The sequence below is a fragment of the Epargyreus clarus genome, unplaced genomic scaffold (genome assembly GCF_041222505.1).
Source record: "Epargyreus clarus isolate Ecla_fem2 unplaced genomic scaffold, WU_Ecla_fem_2.2 ptg000026l, whole genome shotgun sequence".
In the NCBI taxonomy this organism is placed as follows: domain Eukaryota; kingdom Metazoa; phylum Arthropoda; class Insecta; order Lepidoptera; family Hesperiidae; genus Epargyreus; species Epargyreus clarus.
This window is the reverse complement of record NW_027332233.1, coordinates 13,197,757-13,220,987: the sequence shown is the minus strand read 5'-3', so window position 1 is coordinate 13,220,987 and position 23,231 is coordinate 13,197,757. Positions and strand designations below refer to the sequence as shown.

General features: G+C 34.0%; 6 protein-coding genes across 11 annotated transcripts in view; 3 read left to right on the top strand and 3 right to left on the bottom strand.

Annotated features, from left to right (window-relative positions):
• The first annotated feature begins 234 nt into the window (after positions 1–234).
• LOC140753232 (uncharacterized) lies at positions 235–3,133 on the top strand. The gene is made up of 4 exons (XM_073087705.1): positions 235–495; positions 979–1,092; positions 1,721–1,857; positions 2,027–3,133. The coding sequence occupies exons 1-4, from the start codon at positions 441–443 to the stop codon at positions 2,552–2,554; spliced, it is 834 nt and encodes a 277-aa protein (XP_072943806.1). The 5' UTR covers positions 235–440; the 3' UTR covers positions 2,555–3,133.
• Positions 3,134–6,463: 3,330 nt separating this feature from the next.
• On the bottom strand, positions 6,464–7,662 carry LOC140753288 (B-cell receptor-associated protein 31). The gene has a single exon (XM_073087780.1). It carries the CDS (start codon positions 7,299–7,301, stop codon positions 6,678–6,680), a length of 624 nt encoding a protein of 207 aa, XP_072943881.1. The 5' UTR covers positions 7,302–7,662; the 3' UTR covers positions 6,464–6,677.
• A 461-nt stretch (positions 7,663–8,123) lies between these two features.
• LOC140753391 (uncharacterized) lies at positions 8,124–9,703 on the top strand. Its single transcript, XM_073087954.1, has 4 exons — positions 8,124–8,268; positions 8,353–8,442; positions 8,713–8,849; positions 9,145–9,703. The coding sequence occupies exons 1-4, from the start codon at positions 8,220–8,222 to the stop codon at positions 9,697–9,699; spliced, it is 831 nt and encodes a 276-aa protein (XP_072944055.1). The 5' UTR covers positions 8,124–8,219; the 3' UTR covers positions 9,700–9,703.
• Positions 9,704–12,923: 3,220 nt separating this feature from the next.
• LOC140753198 (transcription factor E2F5) lies at positions 12,924–15,388 on the top strand. Of its 3 annotated transcripts, none has more exons than XM_073087643.1 (7): positions 12,924–13,161; positions 13,266–13,384; positions 13,495–13,596; positions 13,879–14,050; positions 14,461–14,544; positions 14,704–14,779; positions 15,092–15,388. In XM_073087643.1, exons 1-7 carry the CDS (start codon positions 13,054–13,056, stop codon positions 15,190–15,192), a joined length of 762 nt encoding a protein of 253 aa, XP_072943744.1. In that variant the 5' UTR covers positions 12,924–13,053; the 3' UTR covers positions 15,193–15,388. The 3 variants fall into 3 exon arrangements, with proteins under 3 accessions (XP_072943744.1, XP_072943745.1, XP_072943743.1); XM_073087644.1 differs by having other exon boundaries at positions 12,927–13,161; positions 13,275–13,384; positions 14,461–14,547; XM_073087642.1 differs by having other exon boundaries at positions 12,927–13,161; positions 14,461–14,547.
• On the bottom strand, positions 15,379–20,455 carry LOC140753197 (WD repeat-containing protein 46). The gene is made up of 11 exons (XM_073087641.1): positions 20,351–20,455; positions 20,045–20,176; positions 19,581–19,807; positions 18,878–19,129; positions 18,326–18,476; positions 17,735–17,970; positions 16,919–17,083; positions 16,455–16,594; positions 15,954–16,144; positions 15,615–15,713; positions 15,379–15,517 (listed from the first exon to the last, which is right to left on the bottom strand). Exons 1-11 carry the CDS (start codon positions 20,366–20,368, stop codon positions 15,395–15,397), a joined length of 1,734 nt encoding a protein of 577 aa, XP_072943742.1. The 5' UTR covers positions 20,369–20,455; the 3' UTR covers positions 15,379–15,394.
• Positions 20,456–21,167: 712 nt separating this feature from the next.
• The window catches only part of LOC140753108 (uncharacterized), a 251,251-nt gene continuing 249,187 nt past the window's right edge, over positions 21,168–23,231 (bottom strand). For all 4 annotated transcript variants that reach the window (XM_073087490.1, XM_073087493.1, XM_073087491.1 and 1 more), the window contains one exon: positions 21,168–22,789. In XM_073087490.1, coding sequence (XP_072943591.1) covers positions 22,469–22,789 — 321 coding nt within the window. In that variant the 3' untranslated portion in view covers positions 21,168–22,468. The remainder of the gene's footprint in view (positions 22,790–23,231) is intronic.

The window sequence follows — 23,231 nt, the reverse complement described above, 5'->3', positions numbered from 1 at the left end:
TTCAATAAACTTAGCTTTTCCATAAGTCGTTAAAGAAATTAAGTTGATTTCTTAATTTAACCATTTATTAAGAACATCTCTATATCCAACGTGTACCCGAAAATTAATCGCGCGTGATTCTACGCAGTAAGGTAATACATTAATGATGAAATAAAATAATCCGTAGATAAATCTAGTTTATAAACATGATAATGGCAAACCCTTGTCACCTTGCCAGATCTTGTCAAACGTCAAATGGCAAAAACAAAATAAAACAATAAACATTGCTTTTTGTTAAGTTTGCAGGAGTTTAATGAAAAAACTTTGTTAAAATTTAGCAAATTTTAAAATGATTCTGTGTCCATTGTTTTATGATTTCTATAAGCAAGACATGCATTCCATTTGATCACAAGAAAGTAAATATTTAAAGGAAATTTGCAAACGATAAAGACGTGATAGAAATGGACGAAAATATTGATAGTAATGTAGCAGTTCTGGCTATTCTGGATAATCAATGTATGTATTTACGGTGTGTTTTTTTTTTTTTTTATAATATAAGAGTAGCAGACGAGCATGCAGTCCACCTGATGGTAAGTGGCTACTGCCGCCCATGGACATCTGTAATCAACCCCAGATAGGATTAGATATTCCTACCTGAGGTCGGCCACAGATGCGCCGCTACCCCTGAGGACTAAGCTGGAACGCCTCGGAAAAGTCTGTCTCCCTTACCACACCCTTCAAACCGGAACACAGCAGCGCCTAACACTGCTGTTATTAGGTAGAAATAGGTGTGGCGGTGGTGCCGCCGGAGTTGAACCACAAAGGGTTCTACCACCTTCAAAATTCTGTAATTCATTATAAGAATAAAATGCTATATCATATAATTAAATGTAAATTGAAATATGACAAACATTACTTACGGTATTTCTCAGTGTATGCAAGCTTAGAAATATGACTCCAGTGAGTCCTACTAGCTAATTAAAATCTTATTTATTTTAGCATGTGGTGCCACTTTGGAATCACAATATAAGCAAAGTCTCAATATAGTTGACTATGAACATACTCATCAAATAAACCAAGAGGAAACAGAAATCACTGAGACAAATAAACAAAGTAAGTATTAGTAGTGTAAATAAAAACCTTAATGATTTATAAAGGATACATGTATTTGAGATTGACTTCCACAGATTTTGCATTTAAAAGCAATTTGTTTTAATACACTACTTTTCTTGAAGTATTTTACTTTCAGTAATAGCCTAGTTGTTAAGAAACTCCACCTCTCATTCGAGGGGTATGAGGTTCAAATCTGAGGCACAGACCTCTGATTTTTCAAAGTTATGTGCATATTAGAAATTAATTATCACTTCCTAAACGGTGAAGGAAAACATTGTGAGGAAACCTGCATACCTGAGAGACTTATAAAAAAATCTCAGCGCAGTAGACTATGGCCTAAACCTACTCATAATGAGAGGAGACCCGTGCCCAGCAGTGGGACAGTAATGGGTTAATAATGATGATGATGATGATTTACTTGAAGTATAAAGTTATACATGTTCTTCAAATTTTTATTTCAATAATTTATTGAACAAACGTAGATCAACAGCCCCTATAAAATAGATCTCCAACTTAAAAGCATATGTAGTAGCTTATTAATCTCTTAAATTTATTTATCACAGTAAGGAGAATAGACAGTTACATTAGAGTTTAGTATTTTAAAACTTAATTATTGAACTCTTTATAGATATAATATGGACCAAAAATGCAACCCTGACACTGTTGAGTCTGTATGAATCAAAAATGCATATGATAGAAAATCCAAAAAAGAAATCAAAAATGTGGACTTCAATAGCTGAAGAATTGAAATCCTTGAATATTGAGGTAACTTTTAAATCTGTTCTTTCAAATTCACTAAACTATTTTCACTGCACAATCTCACAATAAAAGTCTCATGTTTTGTTTTATATTCGGGAGATTTTCTGTTTGTTTTACAGATTTAAATTCATATTCTAACATTTCATTTAGTGATTATTTCATTTTACAATAACAGGTAACAGCAGACCAAGTGAGATGGAAAATTAATGCTCTTACAAAAAAATATAAGGATTGTATTGATAATAGACAAGGCTCATTGGCTTTCAAATATTTTAATGAAATGCATCAGATTCTTGGACGATATAATGAAGAAAGTACATACAGATTGGCATCAGGAGTCCATCCAGTCGACACGGATGATCCAAATTCATTAAAGAAAAGGAATTTCACATTTAAAACTACAACACCATTTAGAAAATTAAGAGCAGAAAGAAAAGCTAAAGTAGAATTAGATAAGCAATGGATTGAATATTTGAAGAGACAGGAAACACAAAAACAAATAAGAAGTGAAAGGTACGAAAGAAGTCTTAGGTTAAAAGAGGAAGAATTACAATTAAGGAAAAAAGAATTTGAAATAAAACAGTCAATAGCGTTAAGGAAACTACAATTAAAAGAAAAGAAGCAAGAGGAGATATTGAAAATTGAAAGGGAGAAATGTGCCTTGCTAAGGAAGTTGGTAGCTGATCAGGAATTAAATCAATGACCTTTTAGTTTTAACTTAAGGTACACATTTGGTTTTCATCAACACTAATACATACATAAAAAGTTACATACCAGAAACTGGGTACAGGACTGTAAATTTTAAATCAAACCAAATGATTTTTACCACACCTCAGAGCTTTTATAGCCTGCATAAAACTGCTAGTCCACTCTGAACATAGAAATGAATTGCGTCGCCATAGAATATTATATGATTACATCTGCCTGCAACAACTTCAGAGCGAACTAGCAATTTGGCATTGACTATACCCCTAGTAAAAGGTTTCTTTAATTCAATCAGTTAAATAAGTATTTATTATAACGGAACAGTTATATAAGAATATTAATAGTATTTTTATGTACATACTACAGATTTAAAAGTATTGTAAATGAAGAGAATAATATCTAGTATGAGTATAACAAAATATTCTTTATGTGAACAAGTATCAATAGTATTACTTTTCTGGGTTATTTTGATATAATTTATTGTTTTAGTTCATCTAATTGATCATTTTGACAATAGTTATGTAAGATACATGCAGCTACAATTATATCTGTGATAAAAGCTATGTTTCTGTAAACTGTGAAGTGTTTTAGTCTCCTAAACCTACCCTTTAAAAGACCAAATGCCTTGTCACTTAGTTTTCTTGTTGCCGCTTGAGCTTGGTTGAAGTGTCTCTGCTGGATTGTCAGTCTTTTGTTTTCTCTAGAGGGAGGGACTAGCCATGGTAATGAAGGGTACCCAGAATGCCCTATAAGGAATGTGTTGTAAGGAAATAAAGAGTTTTGATTTTGTGAAGCTGTATTATACAGTGGAGATTTGCGTAAAACTCGAGCACAGTTCAAAGATCCAGGTTCACCGCAGTAAATATTTGTAAATCGCATATTGGCATCAATTGTTGCTTGGAGAACTATTGAAAAGTATCCTTTAGAGTTGGCATACTCTCTGGCCTGTTTAGGTTTTTCAATTTTGATATGTGTACAGTCAACAACACCCAAAATGTTTGATATTCCACTCTTGACTTGAAAACCATTACAGATGTTCCTTATATCATCATAAGTTTGTGGCCACTTAATAGCATCATCCAACTTGGTCAGAATCCAAGCGACAACTCTTCGTATCACTCTAAATGTTGAAGATATAGATATGTCAAATCTTGTTGCAATTGGAATTGATGGCTCTGTATTGACAATGAAAGATAAGAATATATAAAAACATAATTTTGGCTCCAATGGCTTTAGTCCAAAGTTGTGAGATGCTATGAATCCAGACTTTTCAAGATCATCTGAAATAATATAAATTTTAATATAATTCAATAATAGTAGTGGACTTAAATATAACTATTGCTAAGTGACTGAGTTCAATGGTACAAAACAAAAGATATATTACTTGAGAAATTTCTTTCAGGCCCATAATGACTTATAACTGGAATCCAGTACAACTAACATTTCTATAGGTATATTTTAGTTAGCACTTTCTTATTAATGCAACAACATTATTATAAGAATGCAAAGAAAATACCTATAAGCATATTGGCAGTTTTACGAGATAGTTGAAATCGATTTTTGAATTCTACTTCACTCCAAGATTCTACAATGTGTAGGTAATCATCGACTCTTTTTCTTCTTAACCGTAGTAAATACTGCATAAGCGGGAAGAATAATCTATCCTCCTCATCATCGCTCTCAGAAGATTCAGATTTTAGTGCAGATCTTTCGCTCCAAATACTTGAATCGCTGTCCTCACTAGAACTTACTATAGGTTCTGTTAACCATAACAGCAGTTTCGGATCCGTCATTATTATTTAAAATATTTTTAAATATACAGGAAACACATAGATTAGTAAGGAAACATTACAGTTATTTTAACAGTTTAGTAGGTACATTTTTTATTTATAAACAAATACACACTAGTCACTAACATTGAGTGACATTGACATTTGACAAGTAGGAATCATTTTTTTATTTCAAACAGATGTTCTAAAAATATCGATTATTTCCGACTGATTACTATTTACCCGGCTGCTAAGGAAGTTTATTTTAAAATAATCGGTTTTTGAATTAGGCTTTTTCTTTTAACGTCCTGGTTTTTTTTCCAAGTATGTACCTAAGCGGCATAGATTGCCTAATAAAGTTGAAAATGTTAAATATAAACGTATCAACACTGTAGTATTACGTAAAAGCAAAATTTCCTTAAACAATTGAATACAAATACACACATATAGATAATACCGATATGCCTTACATCACTATTGTCAATGTCCTTTTTTGATATATATATATATATATATATATTCGAGATTTGACAGTTTCACGCTATTTTTTTATGTATGTTATAGTATATGAGTAGCAGACAAGCATGCAGTCCACCTGATGTTAAGTGATTACTGCCGCTAATCGTCAAGAGATGGCGCCACGAGTATTCTGAATCCATGAAGTTATAGGTAAATATGGAGGCCACACTTAGAACAAAATCTTGAGGCAAATACCTACGTATCTCCATCCCGCTTTCTGTGGGCCGACCTCTCTTTCTAGTGTGGACTATAGTATTGCTATCTTCTTCTTTAAATCTCCTAGAAAATTCTTAGAATTAGTCACCACACTAGCCTAACCAGAAGTTAAACACTGTCAAATAATTTACCTTTAAATAAATACTTGAACTATGATTAGTTCAATTGAAAATCCCAAAATCGTAGGTCACGTATGCATATCTGGGTTGGCAATTCAACGAATTATAATCCCATTTCTTAAGGATTCGGTAATGTGGCAACATTGGCCCTATGTGCCAAAATAAATAAAGGTTACCCTACTTAGACAGAGAGGGTCTGCCCACAGAGAGCGAGATGGTGATACATAGGTTTTGCTTCAAGTAGGTATTCGAAGTGTGTTCTCCATATTTACCTATAACTTCATGTCTGAATCACGCTATCGAAATTTTCTAAATATCTGGCATATATACAACCTTTGAACTGAGACTGTTGGAGCACGGCTGCTCCCCGGGCATCATCACTTAGCCCGGCGAGAGATCTCCCTTTACCAAAGACCTTAAGTCACCGATGGTCACAGATGCGCCGCTACCCCTGAGGATTAAGGTGGAACGCCTCGCTTACCACACCCTTCAAACCAGAACACAGCAGGCTTTTACACTACTGTTAATAAGCACAAATAGGTGTTGCGGTGGTACCGCTGGAGTCGAACCACAAAGGGTTCTACCACCTCCAAAAATCCTCATTATTTTAAAAAATACTTCACAATTCTATAATCAGAGCATAAAATAAATATTAAGATTCAGAAGAATAAAGACCATTAATCAATAAAATTGTAATTTTTTTTCATTTATTAAATTAACTAATATAAAGCACGGTTAAAGTTTCAGTGAGTAAAAAGGTTTAAACCTAGTCCAAATAAATAAGTACTATATTTCATCTTTTTGTTGAATTTGATATTGATATGTGTTACTGTTTAATAAGTCCGCTCTTACTATAGAAATGAATCATGACTACACCTTCTCATAACTACTTCAGAGCGGACTAGCAGTTTGGCGCGGACTATACATACTTAAAAAATCGTTATGTTTATATTAATACATTAGCTAACAATAAAAATATTATGAAAGTAATGAATTTATGGGTAAAATTGTTTGTATGGGTGCCATCACCACCACAGACTACAGATACATCTTAGTACATAGTAGAGGAATTAACTATGCCATGCAATTTTGACAATGCAAAGATGAAGAAATCTATCTTAGACCTCTGAGATAGCAAAGCATTTGTGGTAGGCTTAAAATTTATGTCCACGGGCAACAGTGACTACTTACTATCGGACAGCACTTCAAAAATAGCTGCCTTTTTCGACCAATAGAACATTAAAATTACAAAATATTTAATCAGGGTTCAATGAAACAGGTATGTCTGAGCTAAGTATAATGTTTAACATCATCTAGTTAATCAGTCCAAAATGTTAAAAGCATAAAAAAATAAAAAAAATACCTTAAAGATTAAATCAGACTGTTACACAATATTCCATAATTAACATTTTCAATAATATTATAATATCATTTAAGCATTAAACAAGAAGTATACAATATGCAATATTACATTAATCAAACACAAATACAGAAACATTTATTCATCGCCTTTGGCACCGACAACTTCTTCATACTTCTGTCTCCATTTTTGGGCCTCCTCTTCTAACTCTTTTGTTTTAAATTTCTGTTCCTCCAACAAGTTTTCTACAACTTCTAGCTTGCACTTGATATCATCGTCGCTTAGTTGGTCCAGAGCCTTGAGAGTGTGTGTGAGTGCCATAGATTTAGCTTGCTTCACAGTTTCTTCAGCTTTCTTTATTATATCCTGTGCTTTCATTTCAAGCTCATATTGTATTAAGATCATTGACACTAGCCTCTTGATAACAAAAGCCAAGAAGATAGCAAAGCTTGTAATGTAGAAATTTCTCTGGGCTCTAAACAGCTTCACACTGGCTTTCATCTCACCAGCCAAGTGGGTGTGACTTCCATCGTTTGGATGAGAGTATTTCCTCATCTCTCTTATAGCATCAAAGAAAAACAGAGTCAAAACCAGGAGAAAAGCATAGAAGTACCAGCTAACTCTGTCGTGAAAGACGTCAAAAAGTCGAGATTTTAGAAACAGATGCCACCGCCGAGGGCTAAATATAGGCAGTATTAAAATGATAACGACAAATATTTCAAAATACAGGTACCCGGCAATTAATGTCCATTGGAAAGACATTTTGCACTTATATTTCCAAATATTACGCAGTACCGACACGTATGTCCTAAATTATTCACTGCAACTGTTGTTGGACCGAATTTGCAATGATAATGACATTTAAAACTGGTTTAGCCTTAAAATAGCACTGTAAGGAGTCCTTATGCAGTTCACCACTAAGATGCTTATTGCTTAGTAATTACGTGTACCCGTGTGTTTGGTTCACAATGACATTTGTTCTATTTGCCTGAGTTTGTTATACCATGCATTTTATTTTGAATAGCTAATGCTTCGGGGGAAAACTGGCAAAAACTATAGATTTAAATACACCACTACAATAAGTACAATACTGATCACTGACAGAAGTCACAAAGTCAAAATTTGACAATGACAAGTACATCCTTGCCTATAAAAAAATAAAATTGAAACAGAGTTGAACTACTTTTTGAGACTTAAGTTCAGAACAAACTAAATTGAATATTTTTTTAATTTAAGAGTACTTCTTTTTTATATATATAATAATCGTAGACATGAACTGTGTTTGTGGCTGGGGCACCACTAGCGTCAATAGTGTTGCTAGATAAAAAACCTAAGATCCTAAAAAGCTGTTAATTCTACCATTCAAAAATATTCTAATAGGATAACAGTGCCCGACAGTAAATACTAATTGACTCATATATTTATAAATCTTCGTTATATTAAATCGATATCCACATTGATAATTTTATTACCTTGTAACTTGCCATATATATTGTGATACCGTGCGGGTCATACCAGCCCTCTCTGTCACTTATCACTTCTCATCATAGAGTATAAGTCTATATTATTATATACATCTTCTCATTGACAATGACAATCGGCAATGTTGATATTAATTATTATAGGCAATAGTTTACTTTTTTCTTGAAATTTAATACATAAAATATAAACTGTTTAAACATGGATATAGTGGAAGAAAATATTGTGTATGATAGCATTTTACACGATGGTAAATGCACAATGCTTATACACTATAATTTCTGTCTAATTATGAAATTATGAAAACTGATGTTTTACTAACTTTGTTTTTAAGCTCAAGATAATATTTCGGAAGCAGTTGTAGATAATACAATTGCCTGCAGTGATATGCAAGAGCATACAAATGACAATCATGAAAAAAATAGTTGAGTACCAATTTATATTTTCTTTAATTCTTCACCAAGAAAACAAAATTAATATTTTATTATCGTTCTGCCTCGGAAAACATTAAATTTGCACCTAACTGCGAACTGAACAGTTTGCATCAGAGAAACAAAAATTCTAAAGTAATGTAAATGTTATCATTAGAATTTTAGGTCTTCATATATCCAGATATTGTTTTTATGATTTTATTTTAATCTATTTATGTAATCTGAAATGACAAAGTTTGTTATAGTTGAAAACATTATTATAGGTGCAGTTTGGACTGTTAATTCAGTATTAACTCTCCTAAAATTATATGAAACCAAACTTGAAATGCTTGAAACACCTAAAAAGAAGACAAGGATTTGGATAGCTATATCAGACAGTTTAAAAGATCATGGCATAGAGGTTTGTATTTATAAGAAGCTCATTTGCATACATGTTATGTTCCTTGATTTCCTATGATATCATATAGTCTGGACATTAGTATGAACTGTGAGTGTACTCCAATTATAATTCAGAACACAAAATAGTAAGTAGCATAATATAATAAAATAGTAAATCCTACACTGGTATCCACAGAAAACAAAATTGTACAAGCTTACTAATTATAGCTTGGAAATTTAACTTTTTGTAAATTTAAAATATAATAACTTTACTAACATTAAAACACAAGTATTTAAGCAATATAATTTTTCAACAGATGTCACCAGATCAAGTGAGATGGAAGATAAATGCTTTGACAAAGAGATACAAACAATGTATTGATAGTGGACAGCACAATAAATTCAAATATTTTACACAATTGAACAAAATCTATGCACAATATAATGTCAACTGTGATTCATACTATACTTTATCAGAATTGATACATAGAAAAATTAACACATATGAAAACCAGGGCTCATCCTCTGAATGTGGAATGCAGCCAGAAAGTAAAGCAATGATAGAATTAAGAAAAAGAAGGTTAGCAAACAAAATCGAAGCTGACCGATGTCAAAGTAAGGTCCAATTAGAAAAACAATGGCTTGAATATCTAAAGAGACAAGAAGAGCAGAGACTATTGAAAGATGAGATGCATGAAAGGAATTTGAAATTAAGAGAAGAAGAAATAGAGCTACGAAAGAGGGAACTGGAAATAAAAGAGTCTCTAGAATTAAGACAATTACTGTTTAAAGAAAAGGTTCAAGAAGAAATAATTAAACTCGAACGAGAAAAATGTGAAATGCTTAAAAAGATTTTTAGTCAGAGAGTTTAATATACACTCCTTTGCAAAAAAAACGGGCGGGTTTGATTTTTTAACATTATTGGTAATAATTTAGTTCTTCAGAGGTTTTAATAGCCAAACTATGTTACTGGCACTTAATAAAGAGTCTGGGTATGAAAAAAAGTTCATTCCAAATTCAAAACTTTTGTTTTTTAAATTATTAATCCCTTTTTCATTTTGTGACACTTTTCGCGGGTTTGCGGTTAAAAGGTTATCAAGCAACTAAAAGTAACTTTTCGTTATTTTTAGTACAACAATTTATGTTTATCGCATAATTCTGCCTTATTGTGACTTAAAACAGATATCTTTGTGTCTATCGTAATGGCAGAAAAAGCAATGAGAGCTAGTAAAATTATAGCGCTGCTGGAAGAGGGGTGTAGCCAATGTTACGTCTCACAGCGGTTAAACGTGAGTCGTTCAACCGTACAAAGAACCTGGACTCGATACCAAGAGACAGGTTCCGTTCAGAGAAGGCAAGGTTCTGGGAGAAAACGTTGCACACAGCCGCGAGACGATCGCTTTTTAGTGACTCAGGCGCTGAGGAACCGCAAATGCAGTTACATAGACCTCAAAAGAAACCTTGAAGAGGTACGAGGAGCACAAGTTAGCCTATGGACTGTGAGGAGAAGACTTTTAGCTGCTGATATACGTAGTCGACGACCAGCGCGGGCCCCCAAGTTACTCCGTGAGCACCGGATTGCGCGGTTGAGGTTCGCTAGAAATTGCCTATCTTGGACACCAGGTAACTGGAGTAGCGTACTCTTCTCCGATGAGGCTCGAATTTGTCTGCATGGTGAGGACCGACGTCGGCGAGTGTTACGAAGACCAGGGGAACGCTATGCCGATGTGTGTTTTGAAGAAATCACCCCTTATGGTGGAGGGTCCGTTATGTTTTGGGCGGGCGTAACTTCCAACTATCGTACCGAGATAGTATTCATAGAAAATGGCTCACTAAATGCGCATAGGTACATAACAGAAATCCTTTCTCAAAATGCACAACCCGCACTGACTGTAATTGGTGAAGATGCCATTTACATGGACGATAATGCTCGGGCCCACCGTTCTGGCGACGTAGATGCTTATATGCAAGAGGTCGGTATTCGTCGTTTGGATTGGCCAGCGCGGAGCCCCGACCTTAACCCCATTGAGCATGTTTGGGACCTCCTAAAAAGGCGAGTACGATCTGTCCAACCACCTCCACAAAACATCAGAGAGCTTAAACGTGTAATCTCGACTGAGTGGGAACACATTCCACAGGACACCATCAAAAGCCTGGTGGGAAGCATGCCAAGACGATTACATGCCGTAATCGCTGCAAGAGGAGGTCATACTCGTTATTAATTTTTATTTTTTAATGTCTCTTTTATTAAAATACCATAAAAATACTCGTAGTCTTAATTTCATTATACCCATAAAAATGTCCATTTTAACACGGCTCTCTGTTTACATTGACTAAAACACCGATACCAGGATAAAAGTGTTAAAAAACTAGATTCTCATTGATAATAAGAAATTTCTAGTCATCCAAGCTAATGACATACTAAAAATATAATAATATTTACCCATAGAAAAGCTAAGGTAAAGTGTGTGTGTAAGGTGCCCGTTTTTTTTGCAAAGGAGTTTATAACATAATAAAAAATAATAATAAACATATTCATTAATTTAAGATATTTTAGTGTTTTTGTTTTGCCTATTATTTTGCATAATAATAAATTTTATGAAACTAATTACACAGAGGTAGCAAAGCTGACATATAAAAGTATAATTTTCCATAATTATTTAAATAAAAGTATGTTTCAGACATTTTTACACCTGCACTTTTAAGATGAAGAGTAAAAGTAACAAAGATGAATTGGCCAGAAACACGTTTTTTTTTTCAATACATTTTAAAATACTACTTTTGTCGATCAATAGAATCTATTTGATACTGACACGAGTGTCTGTTCCACACCAATGATTGGTCTCGATCTTTTTCGGCTCGGCTGAATAACTTCACTAAAAATACAAAATCAAAGTGAATTTTTTTAAACTATTAAAAGGTTTTGTCAATATTTATTTATTTAATTATAATTAAACTTACAGAAAATTAAAAGAAATAAATTAAACTATAAATATAAAACAACTTATTTACAAAATTTACATGTATACAAAAATGAAAAACAAAAATATAAAAATAAAAACACTACCATAAAAAATTGTCAATTGTGTCAAGCAAGACGGGACTTCATACCCACCGGTCTCTCATATGCCGCGTCTGCGTTTGCAATATGGGGGTGGGTAGGGATTATTCGGGTCTCAAGGGTTCCCTCTTTGCCCGGGCAAATTCTCAAGGGGGTGAATACCCCCCGGATTTTTTAATATTCTTTCATAATAATATAATATTATTAATAATATGATAATATAATGAGACAACATTAAAATTATACCAACCCCGCTGTTTAGCGGGGGGTACGGGACTCAGTCAAATTACCAAGCTGGCAGTCCCCCTCCTGATGGTCGGAGGGAGGAACCAACCCTGGGAGCTCCCGCGGAAGCGGCCGCCCCTCAGGTGGTCGATCGTGAAGGGGCGCGAACCCCTTTAGGTGGGAGTGTGGTCCGGCCTCAGCTCGCTCGTACATAGAGCGAGCGAGGCGGACCACAAACTCCTCCACAGACTGCATTTTAAGGTCGCGCTCCAACACGTCGTTCCTGACGTAGCGACCAGCCCCCACGATCACTCGCAAGGCTAGGTTCTGCTGCGCCTGGAGACGCTGCCGGTTCGACCTAGAGACCAACGCGTACCATGCCAGCGCCGCGTAGGTGAGTCGGGAACGAATGTAGGTCTTGTAGATACCTAGTTTCGTTCGTACCGGTAACCTGGATGTAAGCACCGGTCGGAGCATCGCTCGGGCCACTCGGGCCTGGTGGATCGAGTGCTCCACCTGCGGGGTCATACGCAACGAGCGATCGATGCTACATCCTAGGTATTTAACATGGGTCTGAAAAGCTACCTCCGTTCCCCGGAGACGTAGCGGCGACGGCATAATACGCTTGCGGCTGAATAGTATTGCGACTGTCTTACCGACATTGACAGCCATGCGCCACTTATCCAGCCACATAGGTAATAGGTCGAGCAGGCGCTGCATAAATTCAATTGTGTGTACTTACCCTAAATTAAACGGTCTATGGCTTATGGTAATGTATTTTTTATCTGTTGTATTATGTTAGATGCGTAGTATTTCTAAGTAGTCTGTGGTCCCAGGATTCAGGAGTACCAACATTATATTCCGCGCCGCTACGCAAATTCTAATGAAAGTATTAGAGTAAAAAACATTTGAACGTTTTTAAAATTTTATATTTAAAACCATGACAGATTTAATTTACAAAAGATATGAGAAATCTTTGGGCTTGCTTACAACAAGGTTTGTTCATCTTATACAAAAAGCAAAGGATGGAGTTCTCGATTTGAAAATAGTGAGTATACAATGCTTGTGATAGCTCTCCTATTCTGTCAGTTTACGCACGAAAAATGCACAATTTGAATTATAAAGTAAGGGATGTAGAATGACCTCTATAAGGTGTTGCAGGCCTCAGATTTATTAGCGGTAAGGCAAAAGCGGCGAATTTATGATATTACTAACGTATTGGAAGGGATTGGATTGATCGAAAAGAAGAGCAAAAATAGTATACAATGGAAGTAAGTATGAACATTATTTCTATTAAAAAAGCAATCATTCAATTATATGTTCAATTGTATATTAATAATGGAAATTGATAAACTAACTTTGCATTGTGGAATAACTCTAGGGGAGCTGGTCCAGACTGCAATTCTTCAGCTGTTGGCGAGAAGGTGACTTTGTTACGAAAACAAATAGGGAGATTAGAAGAACACGAAAAATTACTTGATAAGTATGTTTATTTTGCATCAAATACGAACATAAGTATTTAAGAATGAATTGGTGGCAAGTCAGTTCTTATATTAAAGTACATTTAGTTATTTTTACTTAATAAATTTTAAAAATTGGAATATTATAATAATTGAAATCAAAAATTTTTTGTCTTCTACTTTTTGATTTGGATAGATAATGTTTTGAGCGAAGGAATATTGAAGCTACTATACTATACATACATAATCGCCGTTGTATTCATTTTTAATCTTTCTGTTGTTATAAATGTAAAATTTACTTTCAGACAAATGCATTGGATTGAACAAAGTATAAAGAACATTCTTGATGACTCAGATAGTGAATCCTTATCATATGTCACTGAATCAGATGTAAAACAGTGTTTTCCAAATAACCAAGTAATAGTTCTCGAAGCACCCCTAGGTGCTGATCTGTCTGTTGGAAAAAATATTAGTAAGGTGAGATTGAGTTACGAGCTGGTATAGTCAGCGCCAAATTGCTAGTCTGCTCTGAAGTTGTAGTCATACAATTTGCTATGGTGACGCGACACATTTCTGTATTCAGACCGGATTAGCAGTTTCACGCATACGATACTTGCCGGTTTTGCCAAGATTTTTGACTTGTGGCCACACTTCTGGTGATCAAAAATATTATTTCATTCCAAAATGTCCTATTGTATAAGTTTTCTTTGTTGAAAATTTTGTGTTATTATTGAAATTTTCGTCTACTGATTACCATAACAAGATTTTTTACATTATCTAAAGTCTTTATGATGTTATATTTCATCAATAATTATTGCAATTTGTATTTTACAATATTGTTATTATATTCTGAGGCAGTAATAATAATATGTTCTGGTTTCTTTCAGGAAAATGATCCAAATTTTCTATTGCATGTAAAATCAAGTGAATCAGTTGGAGTTATACTGCTTCGTGATCCAGAAAAAGATGATGACGTAAGATATTATTCCTCTTTACATAGCTAGTTAGCAAATATGCGGGCAGAAGCTTAATAACATGTCTTTTTTGTTAAAATACATATTTAACTTTTGTTATTGAAAAGTATTACATGCAGTTGAAATGACACTCATTAGTCAGTTATTCATTTTCAGCTAGAAGAGTTAGAAGATATTGATATGGAAGTGGAAACTTATTCCAAAAATGGTCAGGAAGACTCAATCAGTTCAAGTAAGTCATTATTGTTATATTTATATACATATTTACATAATAATATGTTTTGAATTTATCAAGGGGTTTATATGAGCTCTTAGATTTTAATATCCTTCAGTGAACCTTAATTAAATTTCTGTTATTGGCAGGGACAACAAAATTAAAACATGTTAAAGTCTGTAACTAGCTGTCAATATTTTAATTCTTGTGGACTAACAGTTTCAAATTGATTAGCCATTACTTGATATCTTCTATTGTTTCCTTAATAACAGAGCAAAATTGGATAAACATTAATCACAGTAGATGTATTTGTTTTTTTTTTTGTTTCAGATCACCTTTTAAGATTGAGTCCACCGATAACAAAGAATGATTTTTCATTTTCACTAAGTGGATCAGAAGGCCTATGTGATCTGTTTGATATACCTTGTTAAGTTACTTTTATAAATAGTATTAAGCATCAACATTTTTACTTTTTTATATGATCTTTAAGCTCATCTTTGTTATATTTGTAATCATGTTGGGACTTTTTATATCGATGTAAATAAATCATGTAAATAACATTGAGACGTTATATTACGTTATTGGTAATTAATTATACATAGAATAAAACTGATATATACTGAACAATGATATTTATTTCTTAGCTATAGGTTTTGGAACAAATCTATCGAGCACTCCAAATGATTGTTTCGGAATGTTCTGCTCTTTTGGCTGATTAAGTAATTTCTTTGCTTCTTTTGCTTGTTCAATAAATTCCTGTAATAGAAAAATCAATTTATTCCAAACAAAATTATAAAAATGTTATTTTAAATTTCGAATTTTTCTAATTCAAGCTATAATAACTGAAAATTACCTTTCTTGCAGCATCTTTGATGATTTTCTTTCTGGTAATACGATTCTTGCCCTTGTTCTTGTGTCTTGGTGCCAAATTAATCTTTTTAGGTTTCAAATACTGTAAAAGAAATTGGTTGGTAGATGATTTTATATAAATCCAGTACACATTAGGCAAGTTGATATTTTAATTATGTCCCATTACCCAATGGAACAATAATCTTTACTTATGGCACAAAATTATTATTTTATCATATAAGGTACAATAAATTGTAATTCTTTATATTTTAATTTTATATTACAAATATTATGTTATTGTTAAAACATTGTTAAAATTATATTCTTAAGGACAAAAACATACCAGAAGCTTCTTCTTAGCGTCGAGTTTTTCTTTCATGGAAGGTACATCCACTTCAGTAATTTCAAATGGATTGAGAGTAATGAGCTCAGCGGGAATCTTTTCAAGAAGTGCTTTGACTTCTGCCTCTTTCCTTTGCTTCTTGGTTTGGAATGGATTGCTCTCCAATGCGTCAAAGTTGGGTTCACCGCTACCTGTATAAACATTTGTAACATGTTTGTATATTATAACTATTACTTTTTAATACATAATAGTAAATAGTTTGTTCCAGTTGCAGATGTATTACCTTCTATCTAAATGGATTATATCTCTATATATGAGGATCTGTTCTTAAAGATCAAACCTTGTAGTTATTTAATGAGGTTTAAGAAGTCTCAAATAAGAATCATTGCATTTGTACTAAAAGAAAAGATGTGGGAAAGACACTACTTTTAATTATACTGACATGTGGCATATAAAATAATTATATAAGTTTTTCTATTAGAAAAAGTAGTTAAAAATTACCTGGTACGATAATACTAGTAAATCCATTGCTGGTACCAATTCCCAATACATCTTCATAGGGGCAAAACTTGAAGTTGCTAATTGACTTTGACATTCTGTGCCTCAAATAAGGCCTGTCTGCAGTTTGTGAACAGCAATTACTGAAATACACATCATTCAACTGTTATTATCTGCTTTTTTGATAAAATCATATAATTACTTCAATTATGTGTATGAAATTTTTACGCAGCAACTATGAATTTTTGATAGTGATCTTGAGTTAATTGCATAAATTATTTTATGCATACAAATACAAATTATGACAGAATATTTTTGAAGAAAACATTTCCTTCAACAATTGTCTCAAAGCAAGGATGTATCTCACCATTCATACAAAGCTATATTTTTGTAAAACGACCATAAAATTGTGATTTATGAATCTTTATCTTCACACTATTTCCATATAAAAGACCATGCATTCTTACTTGTATATTTCTACGACTTCTCCGAGCCCCACCGCCAGCATGTCCTTTTGGGAGAACTCCAAGTCTACTGGAGCACTCCGCAGCCTGTAGTCCTGTATGGGACCATCCAAGTTCCTTATGTCCCATATCTTCATGCTTCTATCTACACCCGAAGTGGCCATGTACCTTGTAATGGTAAAGAGTATTTTTAATTTATATTGATATAAATAGACCATGAAATCCTGAACATAATAACAAGAGAAAAGTACAATGGAGGATATATTCGATGACATGTGACTGATAGTTTGATAAAGTAAGGGTTGGCTCAGCTGGGAACAGTTCTCTACATGACTCAAAGACACACCACCAATGTTCATAGTCGACAGACTGATCGCAGATATAATAACCCAAAAAAAAATAGACACATGGTCGGGTAACATATTCATAGTTCCAATATATAGTGCCCACTTCAATCATTAGACATCTGTAACCAACCCCACATAAGATATGAGTCCCAACTCTAGTTGACCTTCAACTGCTTTGTAAAGTTAATTCAAATACCGAACATTTTATGCCACCCAGGATGATTTCAGCAAAACTTAACCATTTCTCCAATTTCTTAAAATGCAAATTTGTTTAAAATGAAATGAAATGAAATGAAATATATTTATTTTGTATAGGCCAACGGCGGCACTTACAAATTGTCAGTTACAATATTTTCTTAAACTACTACCGGATCGGAACGCGACCTAAATCTGAATATTATTACATTTTGACACATTATATACGACACCATTGAAGTGGCTCAATAACTATTAACTTAATAAACATACTTACATTCCTCTATTATCTACAGCTACTGCAGTCAACGGAGTTTTATGACACAATATCTTAGCTAAAGGTTTCTTCACAGTTGGCGACCACAATGAGACCACACCTTTAGAGTTTCCCAAACAAACTGTAGCATTGTACGGATTCTGTGCCATTACTGAAGTTCTGCCCAGGTGGTTATTGTAATGTCCTACTACTTCTCCAATAGATATGTCCAGCCAAGTCATGAAACCATATTCATTCTGGAATAAAACTTTCAATTACTAAATACAAGTGAAAAAAATACCTTCTATAAATACCATGACATGGAAGTCCCCTGCTGAATATAAGCCTGCCCTTTAATTGGCAATATCTACACTTATCACACATTTCTGTGATGGCCGTTTTATAGATGCTCTTGCCGATTTCCTGAACTTGTATGTTATTCCTTTCCTCTGACTAATAGTGCTATTTGAGGCTCAAGAATTATTTGTATGTTTTAAAGTCAACTCAGTAGTAAAATTACTGGGGGTTCATATTCAATTGAGGATCTCCTGTCCACCTTTTACATGCAAATAAGGATCAAGGATTTGGTGCTTATTTTGAATGCATACTCACTACAGCAGCCAATAAAAAGTGATATGGCAAGAACTCCATTCTCAATATCTTATCCATTTTCTTAATACAATGCAGTTCAGTCCCTGTGTTGTCGTATATATACAACCACTCCTTCTGTGCTGCTGCTATCATGGTTTCTACGTGCAACCAACTGTAATATCATTACATTAAATAAGCATGTAAATTTATATTTGGTACACATTCTTACTAAAGACGTCGCTATGAGGAATGGGGTAGCTCTGGTAGGGGTGAAAATCGCTCATGCAATTTAAGAATACTCTAATTTAAAAAGCATGATAATTGATAGCCTTAAAACTACACCACAGAGAATACACAGCTATATAGCTCAGCCCACAAACACACTTTAACCATCTTCAGCAAAGACCTATTAATATTTAACTTAACTAACATGTAGACTGTTGTTTGTAATTTTTAAAGAATATTTTGTATTAAAATTCTTAGAAAAGTAGGAAGAGAAGATTTTTCAACCATACTGAACAAATACATATTACATATGATTATGTAGTAGCTATGCATATAAATATTATTTACCTGATGTCATGTATAGACTCCATAACATTCATTTCACAGTGTAGTTTCTTCGTGACCCAGTCGAAAGCAGCCAAATGTCCTTTCTTGCTGCCCAAAAGCAAGTGCCTGCCATTCCGAGAATACTTAGCTCGATAAGGGCCAAAGTCTAGGTTTAATTCAAATATCTTAGTGGCAGCAGTGATGTCTACATTGTCTGCTATAAACTTCTGCGATATTCCCGTTGTCCTCTCATCTTCATCTACTTCTAGGTAACTGTTAAAACATTTTGTTGTTTTTAAAAAATAGAATATCTTCTTGGTCTAGTGTTGTACAATGAATATTCTATGTGAAATCTACCTTACTCTAAATAATCAATTATTAGACCTTTATGTATGAGTCTCTATCGTTTACAGAAGTGAAGTTCATAATTAAATTGTATAACTGAGTCTCTTGTTCCATTTGATAAATTTTAATAAATTAAAGATACAACCCTGCTTTAATAAAGACACATTGGAACATTTAAAAAGATTAATTCAAATAAGAACAGTACTTCCGGCAATTAGCATGTTCAGTCAAACAAAAAATTCAATGCAGCATTACAATATTAGTATTGACTAGTGTTGAGCTCGGGTACTAAGATGATGCATAAACATTAATCAGATAGTTTACAAAGATGACTTTATAAATTGCAATATACAACAAAATATATGTTAAAATATCTTACCCCTGATCTTCTGTTAACAATATCTCTGCCCTGGCAGCCTGGTCTTGTGCATAACTAATTTTCCTTTCCTTTTTCTTTAATTTAACAGCATATAAAGGGTGTCTTACACCTTTCCCTGCCACACCTTCACCTCTAGAGTGTTGTTCTAGCTTGTCAGGGTGAATAGGAGCCTTACCAGGAAACTTCTTTTTGTCCTTATTTTTAGGCTTTCTTACTTTATCAGAATTCTGGAATTTGTTTAGGTGATTATATTATATCTGTCTATCCAGAATTGGCAGCAATCTGATCTACATGATGTAAATATACCATATGTTGACTGCTTTGCAAGATTGGTGGTCGCAAAAGATTATTAGTATTGTAAACTATAATGTGTTACATATTTAATTCGAAGTACAATTACCATACAATAACTTTGATTTAAGTGTAAGAAACAGAAAGATATTTTATAATAATATCACACTTACTTTGTATTTCTGAGATTTTAATAACCTCGGCGTTATTTTCACATTGAAAACCTCTACATCGGCACTTGTTTTCTTTTTCTTATTTGCTATGGGTTCTTCATTATCCTCAGCTTTTGCATCAAAATATCGCGTCTGCAATTTAAGTCACATGTTTTGTATTACAACTACAGTACAATTGAAAAAAAATACTCTAAATAAATTATTTACGATACCAGTGGTATTTACGAACTTTGGTTAACTTTTTTGAATAAATACTATTTAATAAAATCATACAGTGATATTAAGCTGTAGTTATAAAGTACTTACTGATTTTGGTTGCTTCATTTTATTTTATTATTTATTAAATTAGAAGTGTAAAATTTATAAACATTCGCACATGTTCTCTTCGCAATTCATACTTGGCAATTGGCATTTGACAGTGACACTGTATGACAGACGTTGAGGGCGGTAACTTTGACTTACATTTACATTGTTCCTGACATGACATCCAAGGTTTTTGCCACTTCCCTGTTATTAAAATATAAAGGCGCGCTAAATTCCGTAGTTTGTTTAGATCCTAACATACACGTCTGTGTTGACGTGTGTTTTGTTTGACGGACACTTAAGGTTTCTGGACGTGATTATGATTTCAAATGGGGTAACGGATTCGGATCGTGGCAAAAAAATGGTATGCTTCTTCGTTTAGGAGGATACTAAACCATCGGTCGCAGACCTCGCGGTTGTTATCGTTGGCTGGTAGTTAAACCAGAGGCCTTATGCGTGGTTTGAAAACGTTTGATGTGGCTTGGTCACTAACCCGTAAATCTTTCATCCATCCATGTTGGCACCATTAAAATAACAGGTACATTATTTATACTGACTAATAATGTGGGTATAGTCCTCGCCAAACTGCTAGTCCGCTCTGAAGTTGTAGCGAGCAGGTGTAGTCATACAATTTGCTATGGCGACGTGATTCATTTTTATATTCAGAGCGGACTAGCAGTTTTACGCGGACTATACCTGCTTATCTGTATTTTATTCTGCGTAAAAATTGAAATAAAAAAGTAATTTAAGTAATTTGTAAATATGTATGTCATTTGTAAGTAATGGGAGCAGGTGAAACTAAAAAATGTAAGCGATAATCTTTGTATTTATTATTTTTATTCTCTTTAACAACACATACTCAATATTTTACAGAAACGTATATGACAATCAGAGTAGTAACATATCAATAGGTTTAGTATTTAGATGCGAATACGATAATATCAATTCAAGATGGTTCGTGAAATCTTGTAGTCATATTTCATATACCTACGATTTAACAAAATAGCCTGAAGTGGTCATCTACAATTTTTAAAATGATAGGTAATAGCACGTATTGAGTATATTAAGCGCATAAATAAAATGTTTGCAAAACAACATTAACCTGAGACGATTAAGCTATCACATCTCGAGAAGGTAACAATAAATAAGTTATAACACGTAACATAATCACAGCGAGTGAACATTGGCTAACAAACAAAATAATAATTAATTTATCCCTAAAATTGGTTATCAATTAATGACTGAATCATTTAACTTACTTGATCTAATGAGATCGCGTTATTCTCTATTATAAATAAAAACGTCTTTGCGACGTGACAACTATATATTCACAATATTATTTACAAACTGACTAGATAGTCCTCTAAAGAGTTCATTAATTTCGTTCGTTTATATTTCATTACAATAAGTCTTAATACATCAGCGGCCGGGAGCTGCTTTCACTGAAACATTTGGCACATTCCCAGAATAAGAACATAATGGCAGAATACAGATTACCTTAATAATTACTTTATTCTTTGCATGGTATAATGAATTTGTAATTTTACTAAGTGGCCAGGCTAACAGCCTGACTTTATAATGATAATCTTTGTTTATACCGAAAAGTAGGTACAATATTTACAAATCCGAATAATTTAGATAGAGTCCCTGGGGCTAAAATAGCTTACATACAATTGTATAAACTTCTCCTAACAATAACTTACGTTATTTTAAGCATATATGAGTAACAGTGTTTAAAATCCATTTACGTTTAGTCCACCTTATTAAATAAAACGATCGAGTTTTCGAGCGTTAACGTGATGCCTTAAACAAGTCGCACATCGTATACAATGGTTTATAAAACAGACATCGTTACCTAAGTAGAACACATAACGTCCGAAATAGCCTATGCTGGCATACACTGTACACACTTGATTAACCGAGCTAGTTAACGATTTTCTATTAACAGTCTTCGGTGCCTTAACATCTTTGGTTTCACTTCACAAAAATTCGCTCCACAATACACGATATTCACTAAAACAGTAGTCAATTGATAAGTCTTTCAGTCGGTTCCGTTATAAGCTCCGCCGATTCGAAACGGTAGGTTCACTGTCGTTCGGGTTCGGCGGCGCTTGGCGAGCCTTAAATGGGTGTTGGGAGCACTGTGAAGTCCTGAAGCGCGTTTTTCACCGTTTCGTAGATCGGACGGTTCTCATCGGAGCAGTAGCCGTCGGGGGAGCAGAGGCTTTGAAGCTTCGTTAGGTAGGAGTCGAAGTTGTCGTGTGCGGGCTTATCTCCGGGGACGGGCGGCGGCGGGGCAGTGGGGGTGCCGCTGGCGGTGGTGACGGGCGCCGTGCCCCCGCCAGGAAGTCGGACGTGCTCCAGTAACGTGATCACGTTATTTCTAAGACTCTCGTAGTACCCGGTTATGTTGTTGTTGCGCTGGGATATCAGTTGGGTCTCCTGTAAAGAGGAAATTCAATGGTTAGGTAAACATATTTCTTTAAATCATTTCTTAAATATTAAATGTACCTATTTCTGTAATATCATGACACGGATCTTAAACCTCAACCAACCTCAACCTTTAGTTAAGCATATTTTTTTTCCGAGAACTGCGCGGTTGAATCGCATGTAGGTACCGATTTACAGTTTAAATTGTTCGTTGTATCCTGCTTACACTTCATCAATAAAAATAAACTCAACGCAAGTAGGTAAATCAAAAACTCAGCAAGCTTCGGAGCAAGGAAGAAACAGATGGCTAGCAACATTCACCAGTTAATTATTATCACTAGCGCAAACTTTTGTCAAGAGCTAAGATCCGTGACGGCAATATTATAAAAAATATATAAACTATAAAATTTTTATTCTTTAAAAATATTCCAATATTTAAATTCGTGCTAACGCT

What these genes read in the sequence shown, in the direction of transcription:
- LOC140753232 (XM_073087705.1), top strand. Translation starts at nt 441, where the DNA reads ATGGACGAAAATATTGATAGTAATGTAGCAGTTCTGGCTATTCTGGAT. An exon ending in GGCTATTCTGGATAATCAAT is followed by an intron (nt 496 to 978) that starts GTATGTATTTAC and finishes TATTTATTTTAG; the next exon opens with CATGTGGTGCCACTTTGGAA. An exon ending in CACTGAGACAAATAAACAAA is followed by an intron (nt 1,093 to 1,720) that starts GTAAGTATTAGT and finishes AACTCTTTATAG; the next exon opens with ATATAATATGGACCAAAAAT.
- LOC140753288 (XM_073087780.1), bottom strand. Translation starts at nt 7,301, where the DNA reads ATGTCTTTCCAATGGACATTAATTGCCGGGTACCTGTATTTTGAAATA.
- LOC140753391 (XM_073087954.1), top strand. Translation starts at nt 8,220, where the DNA reads ATGGATATAGTGGAAGAAAATATTGTGTATGATAGCATTTTACACGAT. An exon ending in TGATAGCATTTTACACGATG is followed by an intron (nt 8,269 to 8,352) that starts GTAAATGCACAA and finishes TTTGTTTTTAAG; the next exon opens with CTCAAGATAATATTTCGGAA. An exon ending in TGACAATCATGAAAAAAATA is followed by an intron (nt 8,443 to 8,712) that starts GTTGAGTACCAA and finishes ACATTATTATAG; the next exon opens with GTGCAGTTTGGACTGTTAAT.
- LOC140753198 (XM_073087642.1), top strand. Translation starts at nt 13,054, where the DNA reads ATGACAGATTTAATTTACAAAAGATATGAGAAATCTTTGGGCTTGCTT. An exon ending in ATCCAGAAAAAGATGATGAC is followed by an intron (nt 14,548 to 14,703) that starts GTAAGATATTAT and finishes ATTCATTTTCAG; the next exon opens with CTAGAAGAGTTAGAAGATAT. An exon ending in GGAAGACTCAATCAGTTCAA is followed by an intron (nt 14,780 to 15,091) that starts GTAAGTCATTAT and finishes TTTTTGTTTCAG; the next exon opens with ATCACCTTTTAAGATTGAGT.
- LOC140753197 (XM_073087641.1), bottom strand. An exon ending in GCTGTAGATAATAGAGGAAT is followed by an intron (nt 17,084 to 17,734) that starts GTAAGTATGTTT and finishes TACCATTACAAG; the next exon opens with GTACATGGCCACTTCGGGTG. An exon ending in ACGCTAAGAAGAAGCTTCTG is followed by an intron (nt 15,714 to 15,953) that starts GTATGTTTTTGT and finishes TTTCTTTTACAG; the next exon opens with TATTTGAAACCTAAAAAGAT.